The sequence below is a fragment of the Sorex fumeus genome, unplaced genomic scaffold (genome assembly GCF_029834395.1).
Source record: "Sorex fumeus unplaced genomic scaffold, SorFum_2.1 ptg000036l, whole genome shotgun sequence".
Taxonomy (NCBI): Eukaryota; Metazoa; Chordata; class Mammalia; order Eulipotyphla; family Soricidae; genus Sorex; species Sorex fumeus.
Window position 1 is genome coordinate 4,850,091 of NW_026606093.1, and position 14,998 is coordinate 4,865,088.

The window sequence follows — 14,998 nt, forward strand, 5'->3', positions numbered from 1 at the left end:
AAGGCAAATGCCCTAATGCCCAGATACCATAATTTTTTAAGGGTAGAAAGAAGAAACTAATAAAACCAAACTTTCAGAATGAGCTATCATTTTTACATTTTAAGACAAAGCTTCAATACACAAACACATATCCAACAGATAATTTTAGTAACTATATAATAAACTTGATTTCATGCAAAAATACTATACTGTAATAGGAATAGTAAGAATAGTAGGAATTGTAAGCAGCAACATAATAACAAAGGAAGACTGATAACTACTAATGGTTCTGTCAACACAGTTCACCTTCTCTTCAAGTAACTTTAAAGAACATAATATTCAACATGATTCTAAAAGTATAAATAAAGAATATATTCAGAGGCAGCAATGACTCTTCCCTAGATTCAAGCTATTAAATTTTTAACATTTATTCCATTTTATAAGAGCACTGATAAGAGTGTCAAAAAGCTACTTAAGCTGCAAGGTACGCCCGAAACATACCTATCACGCTCTTGGCAAAAGAAGCTCGCTTCAAGGTTGCCAGACCTAAGTCTCCAATCTTGACTGAGCCTGTAGGGCCAGTGATAAAGATGTTGTCACATTTAAGATCACGGTGAATAATAGGTGGAGTTCGAGTATGAAGAAACTGGAGTCCTTTCAGGATCTGACGGCACCAGCTTCTTAGAACTTTGATCTTCATCACTTTAAACCTTTTCAGGTATCTAGAAGAAGCAAAGTATATCAAATGGTTATCAAAATACATGACTTAACTGCTTTGAAGAATTCTATTAAATGTTAGCATATCTGAGATGGAACTATACGATTTAAAATATTAGATTTCAGTAACCTTAAAGATTAGTGGGACTTTTAGTAGGGGTAAAGAGGACAGAATATCAAGTGGTTGGTAAAAAAATTCTGATAACAAAGGGGGAGAAATGAATTCTTAAAATAAGACCTCTATAAAACTAATTTGTAAATTATTTTAGAGCTCTGATTAACAGTGGTATAATTCTTAATGCACACAGATAAAATTATAAATTTAATGAAAAACAGACAATTCTATGACGACACTTCGGGCATAAATTGGGAACTCATGGTGGAGGGGAAGGGAAAGCACATTTTCAGCTTCCTACATTCTATAGGTCTAAGCTCTGGGAAAGCACACACCTACCTAGAAACCTGCAGCCTTACTGGATGAAGAATATGAGGGCAGGTGATTCATAGAATGTGAAAGGCCTAACAGACCTTTCTGTAATGACAGTGTCTACTATAGGGATGGGACCCAGCCAGCCAACAAGACCCTATGGTCTGTCCCTAGTACACAATGAGAGTCATATGCTTCTTGCTATCTGTTTGTATTTTATGGACTGCAAGTGACTTTACACATCTTCAAATGGACTCTGACAGAAAATGATTCCTCACCCTGCTCTAGAATATAGTGTCCATTAGTCAAATAAAACTCTCTATGTCACGAACATGCGGAATAATTAATACAAAGCAATCCATTTCCCAGTTGCAATAGACACATTTTCAATGCTCAACAGCCTCATGTAGCAAGTGGTAATTTTTTTCAAAGTGTAGATTACAGAACACTTCAAACAATACAGAAAGTTTCACTGAACAGCAGAGACCTCGAGAGGAAAAGGGAGAAATCCCAGAAAGTCCCAAATTCTATATATTCATTCTGCCCAAATCTGATTGATCTAGGAAATATGTATATACAGGACAGGTTCTAAGAATCCTAGCTAATTCTAAGAAAATTGAAATTTAGAGCTAGAGAGTACGAGAATTGATAAGACTTCCTTGTATCTCACTGACCCTGGTTGAAATCCCCAGTACTACATGCCCAGTACCCAAGTATTTCGAGGGTCACTCCTGAGCACAGAGTCAAGGAATAGCCCCTGACTCTATTGGGTGTGCCAAACACCATTATCCCCTCCTCCCAGGCTCACCCCCCCAAAAGGGAAGATTAGTAATGCTACCAAAGGAAAGATCAAAATTAAAGTTTGAGGACTGACTTCAAAAGTATTTTACCTGGAAATAGTAGGGGAGGTAAACAAAGATTATTAAAGTGGCAAACTTAAAAGAAAATTTATAGAAGCTGAGGACAGCACAGAATCAGCATGTCTGCCTGTTGTGCTCTAGGAATCAAACTCAAGCCTCGTATTTTCAAGATAAGCATTTTCAGTCACTGAATAACCCTGAGCTCCATCATCCTCTATTGTTTTTAGAAAATTCTGTAACCAGAACCCCATTCCTTAGTTTTAAAAAATTACAGTGAACTTCACATAACACAAAATTTACCATTTTTAAGTACTATTAAGACTCAAGATTATCAGATTATTTTGGAATCATAATCATACATCTACAGAAGTCTTCATCTTGCAAAACTAGAACAATGTGCCATTAAGCAATTTCCCATCCCCATCTCCCCTCCGGCCTGGCAATCAGTATTCATTCCACTTTCTATTTCACAAATTTGATTACTCTAGATAAACAAACCACATATAAATGGAATCATGGTATTTGTCTTTCTGTAATTAATTTATTTTACTTAATGCCCCAAATGCTCATTCATCCTGTAGTATACATCAGAATTTTCTTCCCTTTAAAGGTTCAATATAAGCCATCGTAAAGATAGATCATATTATGCTTAACCATTCTCTTACAGATGGACACCTGGGTTGCTATTAGCTTGTAAAAAATATGGCTATGAATATAGGTATGCAAACCTTTCTTGGAGAGCTTGCTTGCTTCTTCTGGGTACATATCCAGATGCAGAATCATAAGCTAATTCTAGTTTTATTTTGTTTTTTGCTTGAAGAGCTGCCATATTTTCAGGGGCAGCTTCCATGCATGACCTCTCCCATCAGTGAAGGTCCACCAGATCTCAGACCCACTGCTTGTTCATCAAACCTTCCAGGTGCAGGTAACTTCCCAACTGACATCCTTAGTGCCCTTCTTTGGAACTGAAAGTGGAATGCCCTTCCTTCTAACTGGAACCCAGCAGCCGTCTCAGCTGCATTACCATTACTATCACAGCAGGCTCTTCTCTCATCTCCTGAACCCAGTAGCCAGCCATCAGTCAGCTCTGTGACAGCTCTGCTCACATCTCCCACTGCTCATCCGTACACTTCCCATCACTGGGTGAAGCAGGCTAGGAAGGAAAAGCCTCAGCCTAGAGACTGAGCGTTTTCCAGGAGTGCTAACTACCCTCAGCACAGCAGGAGCAGAGCAAACACAATAGGGAAGACACCAATCTTAATGCATGAAAATAACAACACAGACGGCTTTAACCAACCAGCTCTGGAAACCCTCACGGAATGTCTTTAGTGATGCCTTGCTCAGGATGTTTAAGGAGTTCCAAAAATTGATTGCACAAGGAGTAAAATATAAATTGAAGTGGAAACGAAGGAACTAAAATTAGAAGTGACATAAAAGCAAAGTGTGGTGGGTGACATACAAAACTCAACAGGAGTTCTGAGCAGCAATAACTGGGGCCAAGAAAATGATTGATGAGCTTCAAGATGAGAAGCAGGATCTCTCCAAAATAAAGGATGGAAAATGTCTAAAAAGAAATAAGTAACACAGCAGAGAACTATGGGATAAGTTCAAGAGGAACAATTTATGAATCTTCTGAGTCTCTGAAGAACAGGAAGTCGAAGTGGATGAAGAAATACTAAAGAAATCATAGATAAGAATTTCCCAGAGTTGAGGAATGCAAGCACTGAGATCCAAGAGGCCCAAAGGGTCCCAGTAAAATATACCCAAATAGAAAGTCTCCAAGACACATTATAATCAAAATGACAAAACTTCAAAACAGACAGGATACGGAAAGCATCAAAATCAAAAAAGGAACTCACACAAAGAAAAGCTTCTAGGAATAACAGCACTTCAAATGTGACTCTACAAACCACAGGGAATGGATGAATATAGTTTTTTTTTTAAAAAAAAAAAAGGACTAACAATGAAATGAACCTCATTAAAAATACTCTCTCCTCAAAATTATCATTCAGATTTGAAAGAACAATACAGGATTCATAAACAGGCAACAGTTTGGGGAATTCATGACCTTGAAACCAGTTCCGTAAAAAGATGAAAGAAATTTTTTCTAAAGACATAACAGTGCTCCACTAGATTTAGAGTATTCTGTTTATTACTAGCTTGCTAAAGAAATTTCCACTGTTTCAATAATAAATATTTCATCTATATTGAATGCTTTGTCTTTTTAGGAGTTTTTTTTACATCTATAGGTATTTTTATAACAATTTTTCACTTTTAATGTACACACATAAAAGCATTATCTATAATATTTTCTAGCATAAAGCCAATATCCCTTAAGATTAAATATATTTTTATGTGCCATTCAGAATTTTCCCTTAAAATTTTCTCAATTATTCTCTCCTCATTCTAAGCTTTATATATGTGGGGTTGATCTATTTCATGTAAATTTTAAAGTATAAAGAGGCCCTCCCGTTGATCGTCGATTTGCTCGAGCGGGCCCAGTAACGTCTCCAATGGAGACTTTGTTGTTACTGTGTCTGGCATATCGAATACTCTCGGTAGTTTGCCGGGCTCTCCGAGAGGGGCAGAGGAATCGAACTCGGGTTGGCCATGTTGGCCGCTTGTAAGGCGAACGCCCTACCCGCTGTGCTATCGCTCCAGCCATTGTATAGAATTATTTACATATCGAACAAAAATTAAAGGTATAGTTCTAGAAGAAAATTTACCAACTTATTACTGATTTGAAATTTTGTGGAATATGAGGAGTTTAGCTTTATTCGTGTACATGTGTGTAGGCGTCATCACCTCCACAATTAAAGGGAAAAAATATCTCATATCTCAATATCTCTCTCTGTGGAGACCTAAGAAATATAACAAAGCATACAAAAAGCATACAACGTGATGCTTAGCATTATCAGTGTCTAGGGAACTGCAAATCTAAACTACAATGAAAAACCTAGGCATAAGAAGCAGGATAGTTTTTAAAAAATAGACCAAACAAATTACAAACAAAACAAATGTTAGCAGAAAAACTAGAACCCTTACATGCTGCTGATGGGAATGTAAAACAGTATAGCTACGATACAAGAGAGTTTCTCTAAGACAGCTTCTCCGAAAGTTACAGAGAAGTATATGAAGCATCAATTCCCCTTGTAGGTACCTACCAAATGAAAATTATAAAAATAAAAAAACAGGCACTCAAATACTGAAACACATCTCTTCTCAGCACTCCTATTCATAACAGCCAAAGGCAGAAACAATCCAAAAGTCTATCAATGAATGACTGGAAAAACAAGTTGTATTATGTCCACGCAAAGAAATAATCATAAAGAAGAGTGAAGTACTGATGCGCTATTACAATATGATGCTTGATGCACGGCAAGTGTGGGGCTGGAGCGACAGCACAATGGGTAGGGTGCTTGCCTTGCACATAGTGCAGAGCCAGGAGGAACCCCGGAGCACTGCTGAGTGTGGCCCAAAAAGCAAAAGGGGAGAGGCAGGGAGGGGAAAGACAGCAAAGTGCAACCAGACACAAAAGAACACATTTTATGGTTCCATTTTTATAAATAAGTATCTTGATTTGATAAATCCATAAGGAAAGAAATAGTGAGTTGGTGGTTTGAAGAGGCTAGTGGGGACGGAGAAGTGGGAAGTTCTTTTTAAGTTTTGCAAGGTAAATTCCAGAAATAGGCTGCACAGCGAAGTGAATGTGCTTAAACATTGATGAACTATACACATACTTCAAAATAATTAAGATAGTACATTTTCTTTTAATCACAGCAAAAAAGAAAAATCCCCACTCATAAATTCTAGAGATGCTTTTATTTTACACGTACCCTTCAGAACCTTTGGCCTCCGTGATTCAGAAACTGAACTAAAGAATGATGAGAAAAGAAAGAGAAAAATGCCTAAGAACTGAGATCAGATGCAACTGAAAATCTGACATGGAAGAGGGGTATTTGTAGTAAGAGGATTCAAAGAGCTAGGGCATCTGGGGAGACGTGACATTGAGGCAGAGCTCCTACACTGCACACACAGACCCAAACTCTGCCCACTCCTCCCAACCCCACCCATCATGCTGGAGTAGCCTACTAGCCCTACTAGCACCAAGCAGCATCTTACAGCTGGGTGAGCCCTGAACTGCTGGGGAGTTCCTTCGGAAACGTTTAGAAATTTAAGCGATATGTTGATTATACAACACGGCGAATGTACTAAATGCCACTGAACTGTATAATTTTATTTATTTATTTTTGCTTTTTGGGTCACACCTGGTGATGCACAGGATTACTTCTGGCTCTGCACTCAGGAATTACTCCTGGTGGTGCTCGGGGGACCATAGGGGATGCTGAGATTGAAACTGGGTTGGCTGCGTGCAAGGTAAACATCCTACCCACTGTGCTATCGCTCCAGTCCCAGAACTGTGTAATATTAAAAGGCTAATTTTATATGAGTTTCACTGCAATTTTCTAAAATGTCTAAGTTATTTCCATCACCTGAATCAAATTTTCTAATCCATATCTTCCCATCCAATTTTACATATATATGGACATTTGTTTCGAGTCAAGTATTTATATGTAATATGGAACAAAGAAACTCAAAAGACCCAAAAATCACATTTTGAACTTCCGCTTTGCCATGTGTTATCTCCAAATGCTACCAATGTTTCCATTTGTTCTTATTTTTCCAAGTACAGATATGTGAGCAATGATGTGTGAAAACATACCTTATCCTTTTTCCTTTTTCCTTTTTAACCCCATTACAATGCTCATGTCTTGGCTTGGGATTCCAGCAGTAGTTTACATATGACCTAGACTGAGATTTCCAATTTTCTCTAGTCATCCAAAGTCATGAGCAAAAGTACAAAATATCAAAATATTCCTCACAATTTCCACTGAGTAAGGTACAGAACTCTTACTTTTCATAAATGTTTTTCCTACTATATAAGTTAAGCTCCAGTTCCCCTTTCAACTAAGTTCTATAGCCTCTGTCCTTACATGAACATTAGAAGTCCAGGCCACAGCGATAGTAAAACAGGGTAGGTAAGACGTCTGCCTTTCATGCAGCTGACCTGGGTTCAATCCTCAACATTCCATAGGGTCCCCCAAGGTATTAAGTAACAGAGCCAGGAGGAGCTCCTGAGCATCACTGGATGTGACCCAAAAAGAAAAAAAAAAAAAAGGTTTAATATTCATTCCTAAAGTCCCATATCTGGTATGAAATCATAACAGACATTAGGGCCAGTTTCTCTTCTTTGCTTTCTGTCCAGAGGCTTTGCTTTTCTTCTTTCCCTTTGAGGGGCAGACTGAACAGTGCTCATGGGGACCTCACGCAGAGGTAGGGATCAAGCACAGGCATCCTACAGGTAAAATATCCTGCAGGCTCTATATCCTTTTGGGTCATCTCCCTAGTTCTGAAAGATTACTCTCTCTTCTTCTTTTTGAAGCTTAAATATGTACTGAAAAAGATGTTAGTATATTCCATATTTTAGTTTGCTGGTCGAAGAAGGTGCCTCCAGAACAGAAGTTCTCCAAGGCCTTCCAGTCTCATTTTTAAAATAAGTCAACTGCTATATAGTCTTTCTGCAGGCTGTGCCTGACAGAGCTGACAATCCACTGAGAATGCAAGCCTGTGAAAGGAATCTTGACCGTGCAGATATGCACAAAACTATTAGACCACTTTTCAAATTCATTTAAATATTTTTCAAGTTTCAGGCAGAGTCCTAAAATAAAGAAGTTGGGTAAGAAAATCATTATTTGCAAGGGCAGAATAATCAATTGGCTTTTCCACATGTTAATCTTGAGCATCCATGGGCACATGCAAGTAATTACTTCTAAGAGATAAAAAAAAATGTTTAAAAAACATGGGATTAATCAACTCAGTAGGATTAACTAAAGAAGGTGGTATGTTCCAGAGATTTTTTTTGGGGGGGGTTTTGGGTCACACCCGGCGATGCACGGGCTACTCCTGGCTCATTCACTCAGGAATTACTCCTGGCAGTACTCGGGGGACCATATGGGATGCTGAGAATCGAACCTGGGTCAGCCGCATGCAAGGCAAACGCCCTACCTGCTGTGCTATTGCTCCAGGCCCCGAGCTAATTTTAAAATCCAACTCTTCCACAGTAAAAATTTTATACCATATAATAACTGATACTAGTTATTCTACATTAGCATTCTTAAACCAGCAGTCTGCCAGTGTAAAGTTTTAAAACCACTGATCTTCCTCCTTAGTTACAAATGCCGGTCCAGTGTGCCAGCATGCAGAACAGGTGCTGGCACGAAGGCGTAAAACGTTGAACAATGCTGCTCTAAAAGACAATCCCAGGTCTTACTCCATCTATTTCCTAGCAGTCTTTGTAAGGGCAACCTTATTTTAACCACTAGAGGGCCACCCTGTCATTTGATTGCCTAGCCATTTTACAAAGACCAATCACCACAATTTTAAAAATGAGGCTTATTTTTAATTTCTAATGTTAATACTTACCAATAAATTAATATCGAATTACTTTAGACATACTAGAGGACTTTGGGGGAGGAAAATGTGCTAATATATTAACAGCTGTAAAGATGAACTTAGTGTGCTGGGTAAAAAAAGGACAGATATAATCTAAAATGAGAAAAAATTAAATTTGCTACTTAATTTTTAAAACACGTCATCTTTAAAACACGGATAAACTTATGTCTTAAATGTTTGCACTTACGTCTTAAGTGTTCCAGATGTCATAAGTTCAGTCACCAACACAATGCACTTCTTTCCTTTTAATGTGGATTCCCAGGAATCATAGAATCGAACAATATTGGGATGCTGAAGACCCTTTAACATTTCAGCCTCCTCTTTAAATCTCTGCCTCTCAGACTTTGTTAACTTTCGATCCTAAAAAGAAAAAAGTGGTTTTAAAATGATAAAACAACAAATCATAAGCGTTAAATTTAGAGGCTTATGTACTAAATTATAATAACCAATACTATAAATATAAAATAGAAAACAACATTAAAGTTACTAATGACAGTTCATCAGCCTATCTTAACAGTGTGAGAAAAGAAAGGCTGGAGTTGATTTAGGAAATGTTTAGGTGGAGGCAGGGAGAGAGGTTCAAAGGGCTGGAGCACATGCTTCATAGTCTTGATCACCAGCATCCCCTAGTTCCCACTAAGTATGGCTGGGTGTGGCACATGTTTTAAAAGTCCGGAAGAAACTAGTTGTCCTTCCCATCCCTGTACCTCTTACCCTCGAATAACCGTTAATCTGAGTTTGGGCATACCATTACCATGCAAAGTTTACTCTTTATATAATCTTAAAATTTCACAAAAGCAATTCATTTGGATAGAACACAATTTATATAATCTCCTACCAGAAAATCTTTAGGTTGTTTCCCATTTTTATCTACTACAACACTACAAAGGAATTACAGTATTACTCTCCTCAGACATGCATTGAGAGTCACTTCTATAATACTAAATTAGGAGTCCACAAATCCCCTTAAGGTAGGTTTGTGAACTTGTATGAACTTGTAAATACAGAAATAAATTTTTATTTGTTTTTCTGTATTTACCATAATTGAAAACTTAAGATACAAAGCTAATACCATTAAACCATGCCTGGAAAAGGGAATGCCTTGCCAGAGAAACAGGGTGGGATGGGGGATATGGGGGGTGGGAGGGATACTGGGACCCGTGGTGGTGGAAAATGGGCACTGGTGGAGGGATGGGTATTTGATAAAAAAATAATAGGTAAAGGCCCTCCCGTTGTTCATCGATTTGCTCGAGCGGGCCCAGTAACGTCTCCATTGGAGACTTTGTTGTTACTGTGTTTGGCATATCGAATACGTCACGGGGAGCTTGCCAGGCTCTGCCTGAGGACGAGATACTCTCGGTAGCTTGCCGGGCTCTCCGAGAGAGGCGGAGGAATCGAACTCGGGTTGGCCATGTTGGCTGCGTGCAAGGCAAGCGCCCCACCGCTGTGCTATCGCTCCAGCCCATACTTGGATGGGAGAAAAAAATAATAATAAAAAATAAATTCCAATCATGTGTGAATGCAGATCCATGAATATAAATTTAAGATACTTTCTTTTTATTATTCTTAAAAAGCTTTATTTAAAGATTGACCTAAAGTGTGTTTACTGTGAGTTTTTACATACTTCCTAGTAAGTTATCAGTGCTAATAATTTAGGATAAAAATTGGTTTTTGTTTGGTTTATCTCCAACCTGGAGCCGCTGAAGCGATAGCACAGCAGTAGGGCGTTCGCCTTACAAGCGGCCAACATGGCCGACCCGAGTTCGATTCCTCCGCCCCTCTCCGAGAGCCCGGCAAGCTACCGAGAATATTCGATATGCCAGACACAGTAACAACAAAGTCTCCAATGGAGATGTTACTGGGCCCGCTTGAGCAAATCGACGATCAACGCGAGGGCCTTTACCTTTACCCTTATCTCCAACCAATGGCAATCTATACCCTATTTTAGGAATTTTGTTTTTAATCTTTCTAGTCTGTCCTTTTTTAAAGATAAAAAAGCTCCTCTAGAAATAATTTCATTGGATATCAGTTTCAATACCTGCCTATGTACTGGCATCTACCGGAGTCTACTCACTGTTAGAGGGTAAAACTACACTGCTCAGTTAACAAGACTGGCAGCTATCCCAAGTAAGCCATAATATCAATCCAGTTTCTTCACTCAGTTTTTTAGCTTCTTCGTTTTAGAATTTGGAGATTATTCTTATACTTCTAATTTGAATTATGCAGTTGAAAAAGGGTTTTTTTGTTGTTGTTATTCTTTAATCAATATTTTAAAGTACCTGACGTTCTACAGGGCAAATATTTTTGCTTCTTTTTTCATCACCAATAATATGTTGGGAATGTGTTTGAAAAAAATCTATACATTCTTTTAAAAAAATTTTAGATCTTTACTGAGGTACTATGATTTACAAAACTGTCAATGATAATTTCAGATTCACATCATTCCTATACCACATGCCATCACCAGAGAGACCAAGTCCCTACCAAGGCCTCTCCTTTCACAACTGGCCCCTACCAATCAGAAGTGTAAACAAATCTTTTGTTATGTTACCTCCTTTGTTGCTACCTCACTTAAACTTAAGCTCCTATCTAAAAATCTGTGCATTCTTAAATGTGCCTCATTTAAGATTTTTCACAGTAACTGGATTAAAAAATCGACACCAACTATATCAAGTGTACCAAAATATTAAATTTAATAAAAAAGCTGGGCCAGAGAGTAGAAGGCTGAGTGGATGCTTTGCATGCAGAAGGACTGGGTTCAATCCTGGCAACAAATGTTTCCTCAGTGATGCCAGAAGTAACCCTGAACACAGAACTGGACACAGCCCTAAGCCCTATGGAGTGCGGTTGAAACAAAAAGCTACTTTTGTTCCTATCTTATCTACAACTTAAATTCCCCCCCCCCTTCTTTTTTCTTTTTGCGTCACACCTGGCAGGCAAATCAGGTTAAATCCCTGGCACTGCATATTGTCATGTGTGCCCTGCCCTGCTCCAGAGCTGGCCAGGAGTGATTCCTGAGTGCAGGGCCGAAGTAAACCCTGAGCACTGCGGTGTGATCAAACCCTCCCTCCACCCCCCCCCCCAAAGAATTTGCCAATTCAATCAATCCTAAGGTTTTCTCTATCATTTACTTCTTAGCAATACCATCTTCAAACACCTCTGAAATAAGAATGTTTTATATAAATGAGTTTTGGATTCAGTAAAATAGGATATGATGTAACCCTCTTTAAAACTCTTTAAAATAGTTCTTTATAGCCTTTCTATTAAAGGTGAAGAAAAATCACTGTAACCTCCCACATAATACGGTTCAAGTCTAAGATATTTTCTGTTCTGAAATACACATGTTTCTTCCCACTGAGCTCCATTCCACATGCTATTCCTCTTCTACAGAGTACCTGTCAACTTTTTTTTTCCAGACCAGGGGAAGGAGGGTGGTAGAAGGGAACTAGCCAATGCCCACTCATAAGATCAATTCATTTCCTCAATGAAATAATCCCTAATATCCATCCAACATTCCACTCACCCTCTACATTTGTGTTAAGTTTTCATGAACCATATATGTACCATGTATACCTTCTTCATAGCACTTAATATTATATTGTATTTCCACTTACTCTTTTCTTTCAATCAACACATTTTTAGTAAAGCACCATAATGCTGAGTTTTTTCTTCACAGCTGAGTTTTAGACACAATATTGCACCACTGATCCCACCGCTAGTGTCAACTTCCTTCAAATGATGTTCCTAGGCTGTTCCCTCCCATATCGCCCGCCTCCCCCACCCCATCGAGCCTGCCCTCCTGACAGGCACCTTTCGAAGCAGGCCCTTTCAGAGTTCAGTTGTTAGATTGGGTGTCTTGATTTCTGTGCTTTGTATATGTGACTGTATCATTCCTTAACAGCACCTCTGCACCAGATTTCGCTGACCAGGGCCCCACTGCTTCGCATCTGTCTCTTGTCCACTTCCCCTCCACAATTCCTTTCCTTCTCCTCTCTATACTCTGGGGCCAAGGTTTATTCTTAAAAGTATCTGTCGTTCTTCATATGACTTGGTAAAGAAACTCTAGTACATCTACACAATGGAATACTATGTAGCTGTTAGAAAAGATGAAGTCATGAAATTTGCATATAAGTGGATAAACATGGAGAGTATCATGCTAAGTGAAATGAGTCAGAAAGAGAAGGACAGACGCAGAATAACTGCACTCATTAGTGGAATGTAAAGTAACATAATGGGAGACTAACACCCAAGGATAGTAGAGATAAGGACCAGGAGGTCTGCTCCACGGCTTTGAAGCTGGCCTCACGTGCTGGGGGAAAAGGAAGCTCATACTATAGTCTACTCTCATCAGACATCTCCCATTCTGAGAGGAACCTCCCAACACCCTTTATTTGGTGCTCCCTTCTCTATCAGAGCTGAACATAATTGGTACTCAATGTCTCTTGCAAATCACAGCACTCAAAAGGAGAGAGATAACAAACGGGAATGCCCTGCCACACAGGCAGGGTGGGATGGGGGAGGGGGGAGGGATACTGGGATCAGTGGGGGTGGAGAATGGGCACTGGTGGAGGGATGGGTATTCGATCATTGTATAATTGAAAAATAAGCACGAAAGTTTTAAGTCTCTAATTGTATCTCACGGTGATTCATTAAAAAATAGTATCTGTCATTCTTAAAGCAATGGATGAAAAAAATAGTAAGTGTGCTTATCCTTAACAAGCAATTAGATGGGGCCTGAGAGATAGCAGAGCAGGCAGGGTACTTGCTTTGAATGCAGCCAACCTGTGTTCAATTCCCACACCCCAAGGAGTTATTCCTGAGTGCAAGGCAGCAGTAACCCCTGAGCAACACCAGGGGTAGCCCTAAAACAAACAAACATACAAACAAAAAATAACCCAAGCAATTAGCACTTCTCCCAAGATTTAAAAATAAAATTATGATGTTAAATAGTGAGAGATTGAACCTGTAAGTTTAATGTAATTCAAACACAATGACCAATTCATTCTAAAATAGCTGCATCTACTTATTTATAGCAAAGTAGAAATGAAGAGAGAAAAAATAAATAAGGATTCCTTATTCAACAAAAATCTACAACTGGTAGATTAAACCATACTGCCATCAGCTATACTGAATGACAATCCTAGAATTCTATGCAATAACTTTTGTCTAAGTTTCCTGTAGTTATATAGAGGTTATAAGTTACACATCTATTATAGACTTAAAATTATTACCCTTAAAAACTAATTTTAAGGGGAGTGTAAGCTAGTATTTTTGAACTTATTTCTAACTATATGGCCCCCTTCTAACCTTGATTCCTTTACCCGCCACTCCATCCTACTGACTAGCCCTCCAGTTTCATGAAATACTCCCATTCATAAAAAGTTTACCTGTGCCTCCCCTGGAAAATCCTAGGGGGCCATATGGCCGCGATTGAGAAATGCTACTCTAAGACCCTTGCTTTACACACATGAGGTAAGGAAGGGCTCTATTGGTAGGCTATGCTCCACTTGCTTAAACCTTCAACAATCTGAAATATAGTTGTGGAAAACAGGTGATTAAAAAAACCTCAAAATTATCTAGTGTATCTTTCATTATTTATTGACCATATTCTATGTGTAATCAAATTCCTTCTTAAAAAAAATAAGGCATTTCATGAAACATTTCAGAAAACTTTATTATTTTGATTCCCAAAAGAATTAAGGGGCAACTAAGACAGCTGGTAGGGCACTTGACTTGCACAAGGCCAATCTGGGTCCAATCTCCGGCAGTCCATATTGTCCCCCATGTCCCACCAGGAGTGATTCTTGAGTACAGAGCCAGGAATAAGCCTGAGCATCACCGGGTGTGGTTCAACAAAACAAAACAAGAATTAAGAAAAGCCAGAAAATGGCTTAGTGGCCAAAGTGCTGTCCAAGTGTGAAGTCATGAATCTGTGTTATTTCTGGGCCTAATAAAATAATAGAAAAAATAGTGTCATCCACCTGTGCCAAGCTCTGTCCTTCCAGTTTGTGCCTGGTGGCCCTGCTATCTGTCATGCTGTGTCATTCCTAACCATTCTGCAGCCAGATATGTGTAAGCACTGCAACTAAACGATGTGACCCCTCTCCATCATGGACACAAGGGTGAGTATCACAACTAAAGTACGCTAGCACCCTAACTAAAGTGTGTAACCCTTGATGAGCACTCCAGTCAGAATGACTGAAGGCACCAAAACTAAACAATGCAACCTGCCTAGTGCCTCAGCCAACTGTGCAACCCCCAATCATCAACACAACAATAACGAGAAAGGAATTTTAAATAAAAGAAGACAAACATGCACAATTAAAGATTAAGAATGAGGGCTGCTGATCTGGCATAGCAGGGTTGCCTTCCACATGCCTGACCCAGGCTCAATCCCCAGCATCCTGTATTGTGGTGCCCCCTAGGGCTTCACTGCCAGGAACTAGGGATGGTCCCTGAGCATCATTGGTGTGACCCAAAAATTAAAAAAAATAAAACTAAG

General features: G+C 39.0%; 1 protein-coding gene across 5 annotated transcripts in view; it reads right to left on the reverse strand.

The window, feature by feature from the left end:
- WNK1 (WNK lysine deficient protein kinase 1) overlaps nucleotides 1-14,998 on the reverse strand; it is a 132,309-nt gene that overhangs the window by 76,552 nt on the left and 40,759 nt on the right. For all 5 annotated transcript variants that reach the window (XM_056117876.1, XM_056117875.1, XM_056117874.1 and 2 more), the window contains exons 2-3: nucleotides 8,684-8,856; nucleotides 481-701 (exon numbers count right to left, since the gene is read on the reverse strand). In XM_056117876.1, coding sequence (XP_055973851.1) covers nucleotides 481-701; nucleotides 8,684-8,856 — 394 coding nt within the window. The remainder of the gene's footprint in view (nucleotides 1-480; nucleotides 702-8,683; nucleotides 8,857-14,998) is intronic.